This window comes from Homalodisca vitripennis, chromosome 4 (assembly GCF_021130785.1).
Source record: "Homalodisca vitripennis isolate AUS2020 chromosome 4, UT_GWSS_2.1, whole genome shotgun sequence".
Taxonomy (NCBI): domain Eukaryota; kingdom Metazoa; phylum Arthropoda; class Insecta; order Hemiptera; family Cicadellidae; genus Homalodisca; species Homalodisca vitripennis.
Window position 1 is genome coordinate 189,938,314 of NC_060210.1, and position 19,664 is coordinate 189,957,977.

Sequence of the window (19,664 nt, forward strand, 5' to 3'; positions counted from 1 at the left end):
TAGAAAGCTCATAAGAGCTGAAAGACTGTGATGATATGGAGGAATGAAAAAAACTGGTAATGTTCCTGACTGAACAGAAAAATTGAAAAAAAATCCATCTAAACCATGCTTACTTTAGGTAAACCATATTAATGAGCAGATTTTTTGTTTAAAGATAACGTCACACACAAAAGGAAGGTATTTATCTAATAAAAAAATACGGTTATGTCAATTAAGCTAATACATAAATAACTTGGCCTACTAAAGTAAAGCTAATACAAAAGAAGGTTGATAAACTAACAAATTATAAACACCACACCACCACATTGGTAAATTATTTTTTCGGTTCATAATTTACTGTTTGAAACTAATTTAATTCAAAATTAGTTCTCTTAATTAAATACTTGACAAGGTCAAGTGAGATATTAAAATTACTTAAAATAACTACTGTATTTATTGAGGAACTACGATATTTTGGAACTATGATGTATATTATCTCACCAGGAATATCATTTATCTTGATGATTTGATTCATCAGAGATGTGGAGAGGATGACCTCATCGAAGACGGGAACACTGCCTCCCACCAGCCCTGTGTTGCCTCCTTGAGGACACACGGCCAATTTATGCTGATTGCAGACCTTGAGTATGGCAGATACTTCTTCTGTTGTCTTAGGCTTCAACACCACACTGCTGTAGCCTATGAAAACATTAGAGATGTGGAGAATATAACCTCATAAAAGACAAAAAAACAGGTACCATAGGTTATATGTATCTTCCCTGAGGATACATGGTCAGTTATATTGACTGCAGTCCTTAAATATGTCAGACATATCCACTGCTATCTTGGGTTTCATCAATTTTGTGCTGCAGTCTTCAGACATATACCATTTAAACAGTATATCTCTTGTCAAATAATTGCAGATCAATCTAGTGAAAATTGATCTATCATACCTCGAACCATTTTAATCCAGTCCACATTGTAGCTATCCAATTCGTCAGGGTCTGTGAGCACTCGTTCCTTGCCCAGGATGCTCTCAAACTGTTGAACATGAGAGTCGTTTAGCACTGCGAAGTTGCCTCTCTTGACCGGGTAGACATCCTTAGTTAATTTTATCTTTGGCTTCTGTAGAGCTCTGCAGGACCAGTGGAAGCCCACCCCTAGGCTGGCCTTGAACAATGACATCCTGAAACATAGTATTTATCCTTTGTACGAGTCTTCTACCAGATCATAGATGTATATTTAAAGGTTTGTCTTTCAAATCCCCCTTCCTCCAATGATTAGGAGTTTCCTGTACAAGTAAATTCCTACTGGTTTTCATTAAATACAGGGTTTAAGATAACGGTTGTCTGTTAATAGAGCTTGCTTTCATGTTGCTTCTTGATAAATTTGAAGAGTAAAAAGATCCAGGAGAAAAAAATCAATTCAACTTAATATGTAATCCGACGCCTTATTTCCTGACTTTTTATTTGCCGTCCAATTTTTAAATAATAATGGCAAAAATCCGTAATACCTATTTTTGGGTTAAATGTCAAAGCATGATCGAGAGCAGTATGTAGGCTTCACAGTTTTGCACAAAGACAATGATTTTAATGTGTTTTTCAATGTTTCTCTAATGTGTATCCCAAGGAGTACCTAAACAATTAATTTATCTTAAAAATTAAGCAATTGTGCGTCCCGACGGGGGGTACACGATAGTCTGAGATATTTATTTAAGCACTGGATCAAATTTAACAAATTATAAAAAACAAGCAAACAATTAAAAATACAATAAGGAAATGTATAGCAACAAGTACCCCCATCGGGTGCACGACGTGCTTTACGAAAGCCCGGTATGTATCCGATTGGGTTGCATGATGGCAGTTGTGAAAGATCACATGTATCCGATGGTTGTACACATCATCGTCAACGTGTTAATTACACACTTCTAAAAATTGTAAAATTTAATTCCAACTGATATATGCAGGTCGATTTATACAGACTGTGAGCACTGTTGGTTTATAATAACTTGAGATTTTTGTTCTTATTTGAAGCAAGACGATGGGAAAAGATATAATTCTCCCATTCTGTTTTAGCTCAGTGTTTGCACACTCCCACTCTTTTTATGCCAATACTGCTATAAAATCTCTATACACAATATGTATTATAATGCATGCTTCAGAAAGTTTTCTTAGATTTTGGAGCACACATGACGTCTAGATATTGGATGTGATAGATATGTAAGTTAATGGATATCTACATACATATATCGTTATTAGCAAGCTACTAGCTCTGGTTTTTTCAATATTTTGTTTGTTTGAACACAAACTATAATTAATATTAGCTCTTATTATGTTCCAGGAGGTATGAAAGTAGCAACAAATCAAGATTCGAATGTAAAAAAAAAACTCATGTATGATAGGACCCTCGTACAATAGGAAGATCTGTGATCTACAGGCTCCGAGGGTAAGCGTATTTTCCATGATCCAAAATTGGAAAATTTTTTGAAATTTTGCAGATGGTTTTCTATGCCCTATGATAGAAAAATATGCAACATTACCTTTATCCAATGAATCCCCCTAGTGTGGGAATACAATAATCATCCATTTTTAAAGTTGTCTGATTCTGACTAAAAATGGGTTTTAATGTTTATTTTCTACAAAAACATGCAAATTTTGTATCCTTCCAAATTACTTTGGAGGGTCAGAAAATCTTGCCAAATGATATGTTCAGAGGTGTGGGGTTTAACGTACTCTGTACTAGTTCCATTAAAATGGGAATGTACAATGCACAGAATAGATAATTAAAAGTGAGTACGCTCAAAGGATCCTCTTTGACAGGTTACCTCAGATTTATGTAAAGTTGTCTGATTTGACCAATATTTTTTTTCTGAAACGCTTTTAATATCTGTGTTTAAAAAAACTCATACAAAAAATTTTCATCCCCATCTTACTTGAAGAGGAGGGAGAGTTGGAGAAACTCTTGTCAAAGAGTAATGGGGGATGGAAAATTACTGTGGAATTTTTCCTGTTTGTCTATTTTGGACATTGAAACACATGTTTTAGAAGCGATTTGGTCAAAATCTAACTAGGCCTAGCTAATTTTAAAAACAGGGGTCCATAAAGTAGCCTCCCCCTGATGTGGGCTTTTAAGGCCGAAGTCCCATAAAGACTTTTAATTTACCTCTTTTATGCTTACATAATTGTTCATGTTCATATTTAGTGGAACTAGTCCAAGTACTTATACACCCCTTTGACATGTTCATTTGATGGGGTTTTCAATCCTCCTCCTCCCTAAGTAGGTTGATCCAAAGAAACATTTTTAATGACATAGACATAGAAAAATGTTTCAGAAAAATATGGTCAAATTAAAAAATTAGGGGTTAAGCTATACCTCCATTTGATATTGAGCCTGGGTTGGGGTGGAAGACTCATGTAAATTACCTTGTAAATAGAATTTTTACTTTTATGTTGAGGATTCTTAGTTTTCAGAGTCTCAACAAATGTTCTTCTTACTGTTTATTATAGCCACTTGTCATAACGGTTGTCATTCTCTGTGGTAACCATTACTCTCTTATTAGGTTATTAATTTTGCAAAAAAAGCTTAACGTATAATGTGTAGAGCTAGGCCTAGAGATCACTGTAGGCCATTATTTACTTAACTACAACTTCTCTCACACTTCTAGCAGTGAGACTGTAATAAGCGGTCTACATTTGTTATTCAATCGTCATTATCGAACGATTCGGTGTATTACCCAACTTCGATATTATAAATAATTCGTACAACAAGAATTATTATGCTTTAACAACATGAATGACACATTACAACAACGAAAATAACTCAATTAGTTAGCATTACAAATAACCAAACCAAACTTTAACCAGGACCACATGTTGGAGATACTTTACAACACTAACAGCTTGCCCGGATAGCTGTGAGCAACCGCTTTTGTGAAATGTAGGAAAGGATTCTTACCCGACAGGTGCGCTTTTCTGCGGTACAAACAATTACAAAGATAGTCTGATAGACAGTCTGCCAGTTTTTCACTCCTCAACTTCTATGACTGCTGGCCAAGAACTTTCAATCTCAAACTCAACGCCATTTTCAGTCTCCAAAAAATAGATATTACATTGTTTATTGTGTAGGTTAGACATTATTATAATTTATCAATACGTTTAAGGTGTATGTTAAGTTAAATAAATTGTAATATTTAATTATTAATTTGATAGAAACAATCGATAATAACAACCAAATAATGAGTGTAGGCCGCTTATTAAAGTCTCTTCCGGTTATTAGATTGTTTATTGTATGTAAAAAATAAAATAGAAGAGTAGAGTACAATAAGCGGACCAATTTCAAGCAATTAACTTAAATAATATATATCAACAGCTGTAGAAACTTTCAAATAATACACATAAAGGTCATATTTCAATTTTACATAAGTAACATTTGATTATTAAAAATAGCAGTCAATTTTAGAAAACTACACGACATTTGCTTTTGAAAGATGATAAGGCTTGTTTTTCGTGGCTTCAACATGTTGGACTCACTGAAAAACCCATTATGTGAAATTTGTGGGAAAGAAACAATTGCAACTGTGAGAGGAGCAAATATGGTCGTCTTCAGTTTTCCTAATTCTGGTTATAATAATTTGTTTGATCACTGTAAATATTAAATTCATACTTTAATTTAAAACATATGATTGTTATTGAGAACTAGGCTATAGATACCATGATATTGATTGATAGTCTAGGATTTGAGATGGGAATATTAGGTATCGATGATTACATTCTTCGATATAGGCCTAAAAAACCGGGTCCGCTTATCGTAGCCTACCCAAATAGAACATTTTACATTGTGTGAGAATCTCCATAAGTATTCTACTGGGTAGGGTACGATAAGCGGACCCGGTTTTTTATATAGAAATTGGCAAACGATATTACTTAATCATAACCATAAAATTACATCATCATTGATACTGATTAATTATTTTGAACGATTAATTAAATAATCTATATCAATAGCTGTAAACACTCTAAAATAATACTCTTAATGTAATATTTCAATTTTATATAAGTAGGCCTAACATTTGATTATTACAAATGACTCAATTTTAGAAAACTACACAACATTGCTTTGAAAGATGATAAGACATGTTTTTCATGACTGCAACATGTTGGACTCCTGCGGAAAAACCCATTATGTGAAATTTGTGGGAAAGAAACAACTGGAACTGTGAGAGGAGCAAATATGGTCGGCTTCAGTTTTTCTAATTTTGGTTATAATAATTTGTTTGATCTTTGTGAATATTAGATTCATATTTTAATTTAAAACATATTATGGTATCAATTTACAATAACGTGACCATGGAAAGGTATGTTCATTTTTTTTCCTGAAAACTACAATTTTTCCTGAAAACAATAGTGAAGAAAAAATTCGTCGGCAACGAAAATCAAAGGAGTTACGATTTTTTGAAATCCTCTGAAAACTCTGTTTTTGACAGTACCTCTGGCAATTTTACTGAAATGATGCTGACTAGTACGTTAATCCTGTCAACGATGCCTGCCCGCTGCGCAGTGCTTGCTCTTTTAGAAAAAAAAATTTAATGGGTAGGGTCCAATAAGCGGACCCGGTTTTTTATATCGAAGAATATAATCATCGATACCTAATATTCGCATATCGAATCATAGACTATCAATCGATATAAAAGTAATAACAATCATATGTTTTAAATTAAAATGTGAATTTAATGATGTAACAAATAATAAATTAACATAACCAAAATCATGGAAACTCATAACTTTAACTAAATGAAACAGAACGAAAACGTTTTTACTAAAGTTGTGTCCACCATTACCTTCTTTTTTGCATCTGAAGACGACCATGTTAGCTCCTCTGACAGTTACATTTGTTACCTTTCCACAAATATCACATAATGGATTCTTAGGTACTAACCCAACATTCTGAAGCCATAAAAAACATGTTTTATCGTCTTTTAAAGCAATTTCGTGAAGCTTCCTAAGATTGACAGCCATTTTTAATACACAATGTTACTTATGTGAAATTTAAAATATTACCTTAATTGTATTATTTGAAAGTGTTTACAGCTGTTCATATAGATTATTTGAGTGAATTGTTAAAAATAATTAATCAGTATCGATTGATTATATCGATGGTTATGATTAAGTAATATCGTTTGCCAATTTCGATATAAAAAACCAGGTCCGCTTCTTATTGGACCCTACCCAACTCGAGCTTGCAAAAGTCGAATCCCAGATCACGTGATGCCCCTGATCCTTAACCCTCCAAGTGTTGTTCGACAAAATTTTGTCGGTTATTTTTCCATCCTTAACGCAATAATGCCCGAAAGGCATCAATATAATACAATAATATACTTTCCCCCCAGTTTATGTGCACCTGTGATAATAATATTTGGCTATAAATGCCCAACCCATGAAAAAAAGTCCATTTTTCATGGTCACGGTATTGTAAATAAATACCCATATTATTGCTATTGAGAACTATAGATACTTTATATCGATTGATAGTCTAGGATTTTTGATGTGAATATTACGTATCGATGATTACATTCTTCGATATAAAAAACCGGGTCCGCTTATCGTACCCTACCCTGCAAATATTAGGTATCGATGACTACATTCTTTGATATAAAAGATCAGGGAAACAATCGATAAAAACAACCAAATAATGAGTGTAGGTCGCTTATTAAAGTCTAACTTTTCCGGCTATTAGATCGTTTATTGTATGTAAAAAATAAAATAGAACATTTTACATTGTGTGAGAATCTCCATAGGTACTCTAGCAGACAGGAAAACAATATATTTTTTTAAGTTTAATAAATATTCAAGAACTCTTAAAAGCTTAACATTGCTAGGTTATTCTAACAAATTTTGAAGCTGGAGCTATTTACTCAGAATTATCTTCAGCCTACCTTAATATATTGTTAAAGTGGTGACAGTATATTTCACATTCCACTCTGATAGAGAAAAATTACAAACATATTTGTTAATGGACACACTAAAAACAACTACCCACTTTCCTTTCTAGTGATTAGGGTAGGGATGTACTGTAAACCGTAAGACCAAAGTACAAAACAAACTGATAAAGCACGCACTTTAATAAACCTGGAATTAAACATGAATAAAAGTCACTACCACCAACAGCTGTGCAGTCAGGTCAGCTGACAGACAGCTGATTATGTGTAAGAGGCAGTGACGGATTCACTGACAGTTCTTTCCAAGTAGTAGTAGCCTAAAAAGATAAATATATGAAAATAATAGAAGATTAAAATAAATATATGCTCTAATTATAGATATTTTAGACGTTCTTAATAAAACAATAATATTTCATTTAAACATAGTAATCCAAGTTTGTGAGAGTTACGAAGCTGAAAACTGTAAATATTATCACTGGGTTTAGATAACTTCTGTAATATTCAGACGCCCGTGACTGAAAATGTTATCCAGTTGGCAATGGGCTACACGTCACCCAGCACCCACAACCCACATGTTGTTTTGTTGTGTTGTGACATAAGAGGATAGAAGTTAGAAAATTTCCAGCTGTTACCATTTAACTTCATTCAATTAGGTTTATGTTAGGGTTAGACTTTGAGTGTGTCAAAGTATTTAAATGTAAATACATTTTAAGTTAATAAATAAGTTTCATTAAAATGGATGAGACATCAAAAAAGACGCTAAGCTCAATTCCTCTTCTGAAAACTAAAGCTGGACCACGGGATAAGGATTTATGGCCTCAAAGGTTAAAAGAAGAATATCAAGCTCTAATTCAGGTAAATAAAGATATGTAGTTTAGATAGTTAATGTATCAAGGAAGGAAGTTAGCCTAGGCATGATAGGCCTAGTAATAGTTGTAGGTTAGGATAGTTTATTGTAATTTTTTCTCAGTTATGTTTTTCCCTACTTACTTATGTTTTTTTTATGTTTCTCCAGGGATATCAAAACATAATAGTTTGAAACCAGGCACCCAAAAAATATTATTTTACCATTTATAGTGTGCAGTCCATGTTGTAACTCAAAACCGATGTTAACCTACTAGTTACCTCAGGACTGTTTAGCCTAATTTTGACGTGAAATAGCTAGACTAGTTATGTTAAGGAGGACAATAGGAAAATTGGTGAAAATGATGAGCAACTACAGCAACGTGAGCACTGTCATTTTTAAGTTTTATTGAAAGTAAGATTTTTAGACAGTTCGATGATGGTTGTCACCCAAACCACTGTGGCTGCTGTGGATAGTATTAAAGTTATAGCAGCCTCTATTTATCACTCACCTGCTGGTGACCCCAATGTGTTCTTGGAGACCCTAGAGAGATTTCTAACTTTTATTTCCTCATATCGTGGCTGTTCAGTAGTTGTGGGGGGAGACATAAATGCCAGTTTTGACATAACCTCTTGCAAAAGAACGACAAAGGAATTTTTAAATATTTTAAGACAACATAATTATTTTTGCCTGAATAAAAAACCAACCCGGGGAAACCATTGTCTTGACAACATTTTTTTAAATTGCCCAGAACAAGTTATCTCATGTAAAATCTTTGATTTTCCCTTTTCAGACCATAATGGTCTAATTTTAAATATTCAAAAACACACCTTTTCAAAAGTATCTGAAAACATTAAAGAAAATAAAGAACAAAACATGCCCTTTGTAATTAGTTTTTCGAAGTCATCAATGGCTGATCTGATTAACAGTTTGTCGTCACACGATTGGGATAATTCACTTAACAACGAAAAAGCATTGTGTGCCCAACAATTTTTCCAAGCATTCTTTTCAGTTATAATTAATAAATTGACATTTTTTTCCACATTAAAAAAGCAACAATCCACAGTTGAAAAAATCCAAAGAAAGAATGAATGGTACACAGGAGCACAGGAGAATTGACCCAAATGAAAGAAAGACTTTTATTTCTAGACAAACTGGTGAAGAATTCTGTCTGTGACAGGATTCATGCTAATTACACTGATCTGAAGAGAGTTTATAAGAAGTCCATTGAAGACGCAAAACTAGCACATAATGCAGCAAAAATAGAAAATAGCAATAATAAATGTAAGGCTGCTTGGAACTTGATTAAAGAAAATATAAACAGCTCATCGTCTCAACCAGACATAAATATCACCCCAGATCAGTTTAACAACTTTTTTGTCAATTCAGTAAAGCAAATAAAGGACGGTATTAAGAAGCCTAATATTGATAGTTCAAGCTTAGTTAAAAATTACAAAATTGTAAAAAATTATTTCACTTTTACAGAGGTCTCAATTGTTGATGTTACCAAAGCAGTAAAAAGACTTAAAAATTCAGATAGCAAGGATATTTTTAATTTATCTAACAATATGATTAAGAAAATGTATCATACAATTTTAAACCCTTTAACTATATGTATAAATAAATGCATGAGAGATGGATTTTTTCCTGATGAATTGAAGTTGTCAAGACTGTGCCCAATTTTTAAGAAAGGGTCTAGAAATCTTACTGACAGATATCGCCCTATATCAATTGTTCCGGTACTATCTAAAATTATAGAAATTATAGTACATGATCAACTCATTGCTTATCTGGAAAGTAACAACTATCTAAATTCAACACAATTCGCATTTAGAAGAGGAAAATGTACAATTGATGCAGTTGATGCACTAATTAGGGAAATCCTAAATACTTTTGAGAATAAGGCCTTTGTTCAGGTAACTCTCTGCGACCTGAGCAAGGCTTTTGACTGCATTGAACATGATGAGCTAATCTCAAAACTAAACTATTATGGTATTACTGGTATTTCAGCCAAGTTCCTTAAAGATTATTTAACAAACCGCAAACAAAAAGTGTTTTTAAATGGGGAATGGTCCAATGAATTAGTGATTGAGAATGGAGTACCCCAAGGGTCAGTATTAGGTCCCCTTCTATTCTTAATTCATATAAATGACCTCCCTAGTGCTATAAAGGCAAAATCTTTATTATACGCAGATGATACAACTTTCTTAAATGTTCACACAAACTTTAACACACTACAAGACCTTGTAAATAAAACATTTACCGAAGCCTCATTGTGGTTCAGGTCAAATGGTTTTTTATTGAATGAATCCAAAACCCAAAACATTTTATTCAGCTTAAGGCAAATCCCTCCATCCGACATAACCAATGATTTCTTTTCTTGTGTTAAATTTCTAGGACTATTTATTGACAATAACTTAACATGGACCTCTCATATTGAATATATTTCCAAAAGATTATCAAGAGTAATTTTTCTTCTTAAACGAATAATGAATTGTGTGCCTGAAAGCTATGTAAAATCTGCCTACTATGCCTTTTTCCAATCTATAATTAGATACGGTCTTGTAATATGGGGCAATAGCACTAGAATTAATGACATTCTCATCCTGCAAAAGAAGGTGATTAGAATAATGACTAAAGCAAATCCATTGGACCATTGCAAACCACTTTTTATTGAACTAGAGCTGCAAACTGTTATTAATTTGTATATTTTTGACTCGGTTTCATACATCCTGAAAAGTATTCCAGCTCTCACTTTTGGCAGCAACATACATAGCTACAATACCAGAAATAAAAACAACATTGCAATAGAACACTGTAGGTTAAGCAAAACACAGCAGAGTCACATTTTAACTTCTCAAAAGATTTATAACAAATTAAGAAATGTAGTTGATAAGTATCCAACAAACATTTTCAAAGCTAAATTGTATACTTGGTTACTGAGGAATCCTTTTTATGATCTGACTGAGTTTTTTAGTATTCATGAAGTAAATTTCTAGTTTTCCATTTCTTCCTGTTTATTCTTATTTCTTTCTTCTTATTTACTATACTTTGTTTCATGTTTTGTAAAAAAAAAATATATATATATATACTTTATAGGATTGGAATATGTCTAAACATGTTAAAATTAAGGAACATATCTACATGTAATAATTTGGGTACTGATAGGATATTGTTTTTGACTCTTGAGATGTACATATACACAACTTATTTGTCAATGCTCTTTGAAAAATGACAATAAATATTTGTTATTTATTTATTTATGTATTTTGATGTTTTAATTGTATAATATTTTAATGTTTTAATTATATAACATTGTAATATTTTTAATTGTATAATATTTTAATGTTTTAAACTTTCTAGATAGGTGCTAATATTATAGGTTATAGTTTTATTTACAATTTTACAGTCCATTTTAAATAGTTTGTAATAGGGATTGATCAGGATGTTGTTTAGTACCTTAGTTTATTCCGTTGTGTCATTTATGAAATTGTATTATTTATTATGTATGAAGATAGGTGGAAGAGAGAAATTCTTGGCAACTTTTGGTAAAAGTGTTTATATGTTTAATAATATTTATAATTAATAATATTGCCTCCAGACTATACCACTTAGGTGTATATTTGACTTTGCTGATGCATTTTTGTAAGATGGCAATAAACATATATTTATTTTATATTTATTTTATTTATTTATTAGGTTGACTTGCAATTACAACATCGATCATGTAAAGCACAGCGCAGTAACAAAAAAACTGTGCAAGAAAAAGGTGTTACAGAATATTTAAATTCATAGGGTACTTATTTGTGATCATCACCTTATAACATAAGTTCATAGCCTATATAGTTTGATTCAAGAAGGTAAGAAATAAGATAAAAAGTTGAACTAACTGTTTGCAGTTCTAGTGGTTTTCAAACTTAGGCTATCTAACTATTTATTAAGAAATTTACAAAATATGAAATTAATAACATAATTAATTATGTATAAAGTAATAAAATCAACAGAAATATTAATGAGAAAGAATGATACTTGATGTCCTCAATGCGTTATCTAGCTCCTCAATAGCTTTGGGTAGGGTACGATAAGCGGACCTGGTTTTTTTATATCGAAATTAGCAAACTGTATTACTTAATCATAACCATCGATATAATCAATCGATACTAACTAATTATCTTGAACAATTAACTTAAATAATCTATATCAACAGCTGTAAACACTTTCAAATAAGACACGTAAGGTAATACTTCAATTTTACATAAGTAACATTTGATTATTAAAAATGGCAGTCAATTTTAGAAAACTACAAGACATTGCTTTGAAAGATGATAAGACATGTTTTTCGTGGCTTCAACATGTAGGACTCGTCCTGAAAAACCCATTATGTGAAATTTGCGGGAAAGAAACATATGCAACTGTGAGAGGGGCAAATATGGCTGGGTCTTCAGTTTTTATAATTTTGGTTTTAATAATTTGTTTGATCACTGTAAATATTAAATTCACATTTTAATTTAAAACATGTTGGTTATTGCGGACTATAGATACTTTTTTATTGATTGATAGTCTAGGATTTGAGATGCGAATATTAGGTATTGATGATTACATTCTTTGATATTAAAAACCGGTTCCGCTTATCGTACCCTGTCCTTAGCTTTCGTTAGGCCTTTGCAAACTTTTGTATAACATAATCAATTTAATTTTTATAAAACATTATTTTTTAAACAGCCAGCAGATTGATAGAAACCTCTTAGTAAGAGTTGCTAGTAAAAGTTAACGGTACATTCTGATTCAACGGAGGCCACCTATCATAGCAAGCTGTGGCTGATGTGGTTAGGCAATTTACGTTTACTAACTTAACAACTTACTAACTTAGATGCGTAGTGTTGAATGCTACATACATGTTCACATAATTTGTAGGCATAATTGAATTTTTTTAAATAATTTAGGTTCTTCTTTATCTCTATTTTCTGTAGTGTGTACATGTATTCTTCCACTGAATATACACATTTTCCAATAATGAATGGTTATAATTTTTATAAAAATGTATTGATACTTTATTCATCTTTACTGTAGTTTCTACTATGTACTATACATAGAATAGAACAAATGGAGGAAAAAGGATTGAAAAAGTAGAGCAAAGGAATTTTAGAAAGTATTAGTACTCTTAATACTGATTCCTTTAAATTCACTCATTTGGGATGGGTGGGTAAATTCCTGACCTGGGATTCCAAAAGAAGCAAAGTCCACCTGTATTACTGATGTAGTGACGTAGGAATCTCTCTGACTTCAAATCCATCCCAACATCTAAACCCTTACTTAGTTATAATCATTACCAGAACACTTAAGAGCATTTCAAACCCAAACTTTGCCTCCCCCCTCCCACCAATGTGTGAACCTTGGGTAACTTTTGTATTGGTCTGTGACGATAATGGTAGGTACTTAGTGACCTTTTAAGTATCAAACCAGGAATGATGAAAACCAATAAGAGGATTCACAGTTATTATGTACGTGGCTTTGGAAAGTTTGTATGTATGTCGTTAAATAACTGCAGTGATAACTGAACAACTGAGCAAGAATCTTTATTAGGTTTTCAGTTTATTTAATGATTGGATGAGCTGGAGATTTGGTTTTTCGGTGTACACATAATGTTCAACCTCTTTAGATTGTTCCACTGTATCATTATATCCCTGTTTAAACATTTTTTTGTGTTTCAGTATGTACAAAACAACAAGGCAGCTGACAATGACTGGTTCCGGTTAGAGTCTAACAAGGAAGGGACCAGGTGGTTTGGGAAATGCTGGTTCATTCACAATTTACTGAAATATGAGTTCGACATTGAGTTTGACGTGAGTATAAAATTAACCCTTTTGGTGCCACAGGTCAAAAATCTTTTCATATTAAGAGTGCCAGGCGTTTTTGAGAAAAAACACAAGACATTGGTAAAAACACTGTTTGAAGCTTTTGAATACATAATAAGCCAATAATATTTGGACACGATTCTATTATAAATGAAATACGAGTTCTCCTGCTACAGGAGACCTGGCACTTTCCAGAGGTATACAGGTTCTCTAATCACGGGAGGCACTGACACTAGAGAGTTAAACTTCATATTTTATTTTCATAATAAACCTATCAAGGCAACAATACATTAATTATGCGCATTGGTATGTATGGGTGTGTGAACAATAAACGTATTTTTCTTTTTAAACATTAATTTATTCTTTTAATACTCAGAATCAAGTTAAAAAAAGTAAAAGATTCGATTGATTACATGTAACAAAAGTGTTGAATTTGTACATACTTTTAGTTAGGCTAACTTTTGGGTTTGCTTATTCAATAAGATTTCTTTCATCACAGTTGTTATATTTATTTAGTCTTTTATAGCGTAATTTTAGTATTGAGATGTTGTTTGTTGATTGGTGGTATAAATAATGTTATACAAAAATGTAGTAACAAATTTTCTTTTACTGAAGTTATAAAGTAATATTTTTTTAAATTCCCAGTGTAAATTTTAATTGTGTTCTTTTACTCTCGGAATATCTTCTGAGTTAATTATAACACACAATAAGATTGTTTTTAGATTTTCTTTCTATAGGTGAATTTCATAACTAAAACACAAGATTAGTCAGAATATAAAGTACGATTTCTTATAATAAATAAACCTTAAATGTTTTTTCTGAAATCTCTTATTGTTTATTTTTTTTTTACCCAGGAATAGGGAATCTAGTTATTAAATAAATATATAGTAATTAAATAAAAATTATATCTTTGTTGATCTTTTTATATTTGTCTATATAGTTTCCATTTTTGTTTGCACATGCCAAAACTTCAACAATTTTTAGTGCCGAGGTCATATCAGTATGGCTCCTGTCAGAATAGCTAGTTTTTAGTTTCCTTATTCACCTAGTCATCCGAGGTGAAGTGAAATTCCCTCAGGAACGTATCAAGTGAAAATCGCTTGGTACCAAGTCCGGATAGTATAGTGGGTGGTATCTCTCTTCCCATACAAAAGATCTGATCATATTTGGATGTCTGGCATTGCCATGCAACAAAAAAAACTCCAGATGTCAGAAGGCTACATTGCTTATTCTGCATTGCACATTGACGTTGTCAGGAGAGCACGATGTATAAATTACTTCACAAACAAGATCCCTAAACACCATAACTTTGCCTGTTGACACTGGTGATTCATGCGACATAATTTCATTGACTAACATTAAGATTCTGGAATCATGTAAAATCATGTTGCTGATTTTACTTGACGCTGTTCTCTAAATATTTATCGCCCTTCTTATGATACCAGTCCAAAAACTTCAAGAGCACAAGACATGAAATACTTTGAAAATAGATATCCTTCATTTGTCTAGCAAAGCTTGAATGTATTATACGAGACCTGATTTTTAAGTAAGTACTGCTTTGAAATTCCATTGCTGCAGCACTATGTCTGGTACCCCATGCTTGTGCACTGTCTATTTTCATCTGTTAGCTAGCAGTAGACGCAATTATGGCAAAAATCAATCGTTTTTACATCGGTTAAGCATATTTCAAATGCTCCTGTCAATTGAGAATTCCGCCGACTGTGGGATACTTCCCTTTATTTGTTTTCTTGGTGCTAAAGATGTGAAAGCAATTGAAATTCACCAATAGAATTGTGAAGTGTACAGACAAACAATATGAGTGATGAATTGCATTTAAATGTGTAAGAACTTTAAAAAAATGTCAATAAAATGTTCATGATGAGAAATTCCATATGACACCTTCAATGACCACCTATGAATTGGTGTAGAAAATTAATGATAAAGTGAAAATGAACAGACTTCACAATTTTGTCGTTATCAGAAGAGTTTCCTCAAGTTTCAAGAAATGTGTGTGAATGCCATCATTTTGTTCAAGAAATATGTTTTGTTGTATGACAATATCCGTCCACATGCGACAAAACAAATTCAAGATCTTATCACAGCATTTTGCTAGGAACAGTTTGATAATCCCTTAACAGCTCCAATTTAGCACAAATTTGTTACAATTTGTTTTTTCATCAGAAGAAGCAGTGGAAGGTCAGCACTGCACCGACAGCAATAGTGTAAAAATGACAGTGTTCGGTCGCTGTTAAATCAGCTGGCAATCTTCTATAACAACAGAATACTAAAGTTTGTTTATAAATATGTTTAAGTGCCTTAATATTGATGGCAATTATGTTGTAAGATAGATAAAAGTGTGTGCTTTCATACCAAAATAAAACTGTTCCAAAAAGTTCACTTGATTTTTTTTATATATCAAAATGGTACTTACTTAAAAAGCATACCTTGTAATATAAGATTTAACTTACTTACTCTTACTCCTGTGGCCACTCGAAACCCAGATGATTTTTGACCTCGCCAACAATGTCTCTCCAACTTCCTCTATCTTGAGCCACTTCCAGTGTAGCGCCAATTGTTCTTAAATCCTTCTCCACCTGATCTCTCCATCGCATCCTAGGTCTGCCCAATGGCCTCACTCCCTCTGGTTCCCCTCGCCACACCTTCTTTATCATTTTATCTTCTCCCCTACGGGCAACATGGCCCATCTATCTCATTCTTTTACTCCTGATCAGTGCAATCACATCGGGATCTTGGTATATTTCTCTTAATTCTCTGTTCTTCCTGATCCGCCATATGTCTCCTTCTTGAACTGGTCCAAAAATTCTTCTTAGTATTTTGTTTTCAAAGGTTATTAACTTTTTTTGGGATTTCTTTGAGTGCCCATACTTCCGACCCGTACATCAAAACTGGCAAGATCATGGGTTTGTAAATTCTTAATATTTACAAAACCATGATCTTGCTTTAATATAAGATTTAAAGCCAAACAAAAATATAAAATGTTGTTTGTCAGAAATACTAATCCCAAAATGGAATTGAAGAAAAATGTAACTCTGTTAAAAGTATTGTGTATCGAGTTATAACTTCAGTGTGAGAAGAGGTTAGTTGCTTTATCAGTGAATCCAGTCTGTACGGTGTATGAACAGTGGTGGTCCAAGAGCTCATGGGTACGATTGGCACGTGTGGTCATGCGTTGTTATAAAAAAATCTTTACACTAAGTTACACCTGTTGTTTGTGTTTATATTACCCCCATAATTGGTGTATGTGGTGTTGTTTCTTAGGTCCCAGTGACATACCCAGCTACGGCAGTGGAGATTGCTCTGCCAGAGCTCGACGGTAAGACAGCCAAGATGTACCGTGGCGGGAAGATCTGCCTCTCTGATCACTTCAAGCCTCTGTGGGCGAGGAATGTACCAAAATTTGGCATAGCTCACGCCATGGCGCTAGGGGTAAGCGTTGAAGTCATATAGTTTATAGGGTAGGCCAAGAACTACTACTACTGTTATCATTTATTTTGACTGGATATTTTTATTTGAAACTATACTGCATGTGTTATTGTAGACTGCATTAGATACCTCTTCTGTGCTGATTCTCAAAATGATCTAGATATAAATGGCTTTATATGCTTTTAAAACTTAATGTCCATTTCCTCCCAAATGCATAGTATGGAAAAAAATGTATGTTGAAGGGATAGAAATTTTGTCTGTTAGTGTAATCATTTGTTCTGCGATTTATAAAAATTGTTATATGTATAGTCAATTATATAACTTATTACTCAGCGGCAATCGAAGGGTTCGTTCTAACCCAGTAACATTATTGATCGAACTAACAACAAACAGTAAAGCTATGCAAAAGACATGGTGTGGTTCTGCAGCATTCCATGCCCTGGTCATAGAGATAGACCTTGTATCTCCAGCCTAATTTTGTTCATGCTTCCTAGAAGGTTATTATAAAAAACAGCCTCAATTCAGGGACTTGGATAATTTGGAACTCAGATAATTGGATTTATACTGTATTGAGTTTTATAGTGTACAAATAAAAAGTGTTATACGACTTTGAAAGTACACAATTTTAATGCTTATTAAGACCAAAATGTTAACTAGATGTAAAAATCTTGTTCTGGCAAAACTTGAATAAAACACTGAAATTATTTTCCATTTACAAGGAAAAGGTAATAGAAATCAGCTCATTTTTAACAGTATTTGTTTTTTATTTTATAAAAAAAATTTCAAGATGTTTGGATTTTGTAACAGCAGTGCATGAATGATTCATCATTTGTGAATAAATGATTTTACAATTAAAAAAGAAATCAGTCAAATGTTCAAATGTCAAGGGCTTGATGAAAATGTTCAGACCTTGATGTGAAGTTGTACTGTTTTTGCCTACTGATGTAAAGTTGTATTGATTGTTTTTTGCCAATTGACGTGAAGTTGTACTGTTTTTGCCAAGTGACGTGAAGTTGTACTGTTTTTGCCAATTGACGTGAAGTTGTACTGTTTTTGCCAATTGTCATGAAGTTGTACTGGTTTTGCCAACTGACGTGAAGTTGTACTGTTTTTACCAGTTCGGTTTTAAGGTGACCTGTGTTGTTCCGCTTCATAATTTAAAAAATAATTAAAGTTTAATTTATTTAAAATATGGAAGAAGCCGAGGCAAGATCAGTGCTTTTTTAATTTAAGGGATTATTCTGTACTAAAATGAAAGCAGAATTTGAATTCTACATTAAGTGGACCAGCCTCTTCCTGTACTACTGTAAAAACATGGGTGATGGATTTTCGGAATGCTGAAAATCTGAGGTCCTACTGTATGTAACAGTAAAAGAAGATTATGTAGAGGATGAGATTACTTTGGTCAGCATTTTATTAGTTTTTATTTGAGGCATGAAACTTTCACCCAACCCTCCGTTTTAAATAGTCCTTATTATTGTCATATTTTGTTATTTCGGATAGTCATTGACTGACTTAAGTATTATCGTTCACTTAAAGTGACACTCTGTGTGTTTTTTGTTTGTCTATAAAATGTTTTCTGCTTACAGTAAATTACAGTGTTATTTTATACTGTTTACTTATAACTAGCCGATAACTAAATTGTTGGATTCAAACTTTTGTAATAGCGAATATTGTTTGCTTGCAGCTGGGACCTTGGCTTGCCGTAGAGATTCCAGACCTTATAGAGAAAGGTATAGTCACTTACAAAGAAAAGAGCACACAATAAGGGTTACGGAAATAAACTATTTTATTAACATGTTTTTATTATTTCAAATGCCTGTGTCCCATTACGCTAGGTCTTTTAAACACAATTTACATTTAAAAAATTAAGACAGACAGATAAAGAATGTGTTTTTAATATTTAAATAGTTGTATACAAATTACTGGTGGTATGTTTTAAAGTATTTATGTTTGACAACTAGAAATTAGATACAAGTAATGTTTTTTTTCCAGTATTATGCCAAGAAATTTGTGGAGAGACTTGGTTTTCTCTCTTGCTGGAATTTATGTATAGTCTTTGAGAATTTTATTGTGTGGTTCATTTTGGAGCAGTAAATTCAAAGACAGAGTACAATTAAAGGGCAAAGTTAAATTTAAAGAAATAATGAAATGAATAGAGTTCTTTTTCGATCAAAGCCCTCTTCAAAATCATTATAAATGATGACAGTCCCTTAACTCTGAAGGTAGATGATTGAAGAGCTGGATGGCAATTAAGTCAGGATCAGAAGATTGAGTTTTCAAGAGACGGCAGCGATCAATGTCCAGATCTTGTCGCCTTTGAGTGTTGTAACTCTACATTCACCCAACGGGGATCACTTCTGTCTGGTTTATACCTTCCAGTTGAACCCATCACTGGGCACAGCAAAAAACTATGTGTCTCTTAAATCTGGGCAACCTTATGAATGTCCAAGAGCGGCACATCAGTAACCACAAATGTTGAGATTTTGGGATGCAAGGGTAATTCAATAGGTCTAGTCTACTGTAGGAGATGACTGTTGGAGTTGGTGATGTTCGTTCCCTAAGTGTCACAGCTTCTTGCTAGCCTCAATAAGGGTGTGCCACCCCA

At 32.9% G+C, this 19,664-nt stretch overlaps 2 protein-coding genes across 2 annotated transcripts in view; one reads left to right on the forward strand and one right to left on the reverse strand.

The window, feature by feature from the left end:
* LOC124360809 (D-2-hydroxyglutarate dehydrogenase, mitochondrial-like) overlaps window positions 1-7,096 on the reverse strand; it is a 31,339-nt gene extending 24,243 nt beyond the window's left edge. The window contains exons 1-3 of the mRNA XM_046814722.1: window positions 6,911-7,096; window positions 933-1,165; window positions 481-678 (exon numbers count right to left, since the gene is read on the reverse strand). Coding sequence (XP_046670678.1) covers window positions 481-678; window positions 933-1,164 — 430 coding nt within the window. The 5' untranslated portion in view covers window position 1,165; window positions 6,911-7,096. The remainder of the gene's footprint in view (window positions 1-480; window positions 679-932; window positions 1,166-6,910) is intronic.
* Window positions 7,097-7,462: 366 nt separating this feature from the next.
* On the forward strand, window positions 7,463-18,852 carry LOC124360810 (ubiquitin-fold modifier-conjugating enzyme 1). Its single transcript, XM_046814723.1, has 4 exons — window positions 7,463-7,768; window positions 13,469-13,600; window positions 16,892-17,059; window positions 18,744-18,852. The coding sequence occupies exons 1-4, from the start codon at window positions 7,649-7,651 to the stop codon at window positions 18,822-18,824; spliced, it is 501 nt and encodes a 166-aa protein (XP_046670679.1). The 5' UTR covers window positions 7,463-7,648; the 3' UTR covers window positions 18,825-18,852.
* Window positions 18,853-19,664: the final 812 nt, after the last annotated feature.

Excerpts from the sequence above, each read along its gene's own strand:
- LOC124360810 (XM_046814723.1), top strand. The coding sequence starts at position 7,649 with ATGGATGAGACATCAAAAAAGACGCTAAGCTCAATTCCTCTTCTGAAA. Across the intron at positions 7,769-13,468 it reads AATATCAAGCTCTAATTCAG|TATGTACAAAACAACAAGGC; the intron begins GTAAATAAAGAT and ends TTTGTGTTTCAG. Across the intron at positions 13,601-16,891 it reads AGTTCGACATTGAGTTTGAC|GTCCCAGTGACATACCCAGC; the intron begins GTGAGTATAAAA and ends GTTGTTTCTTAG.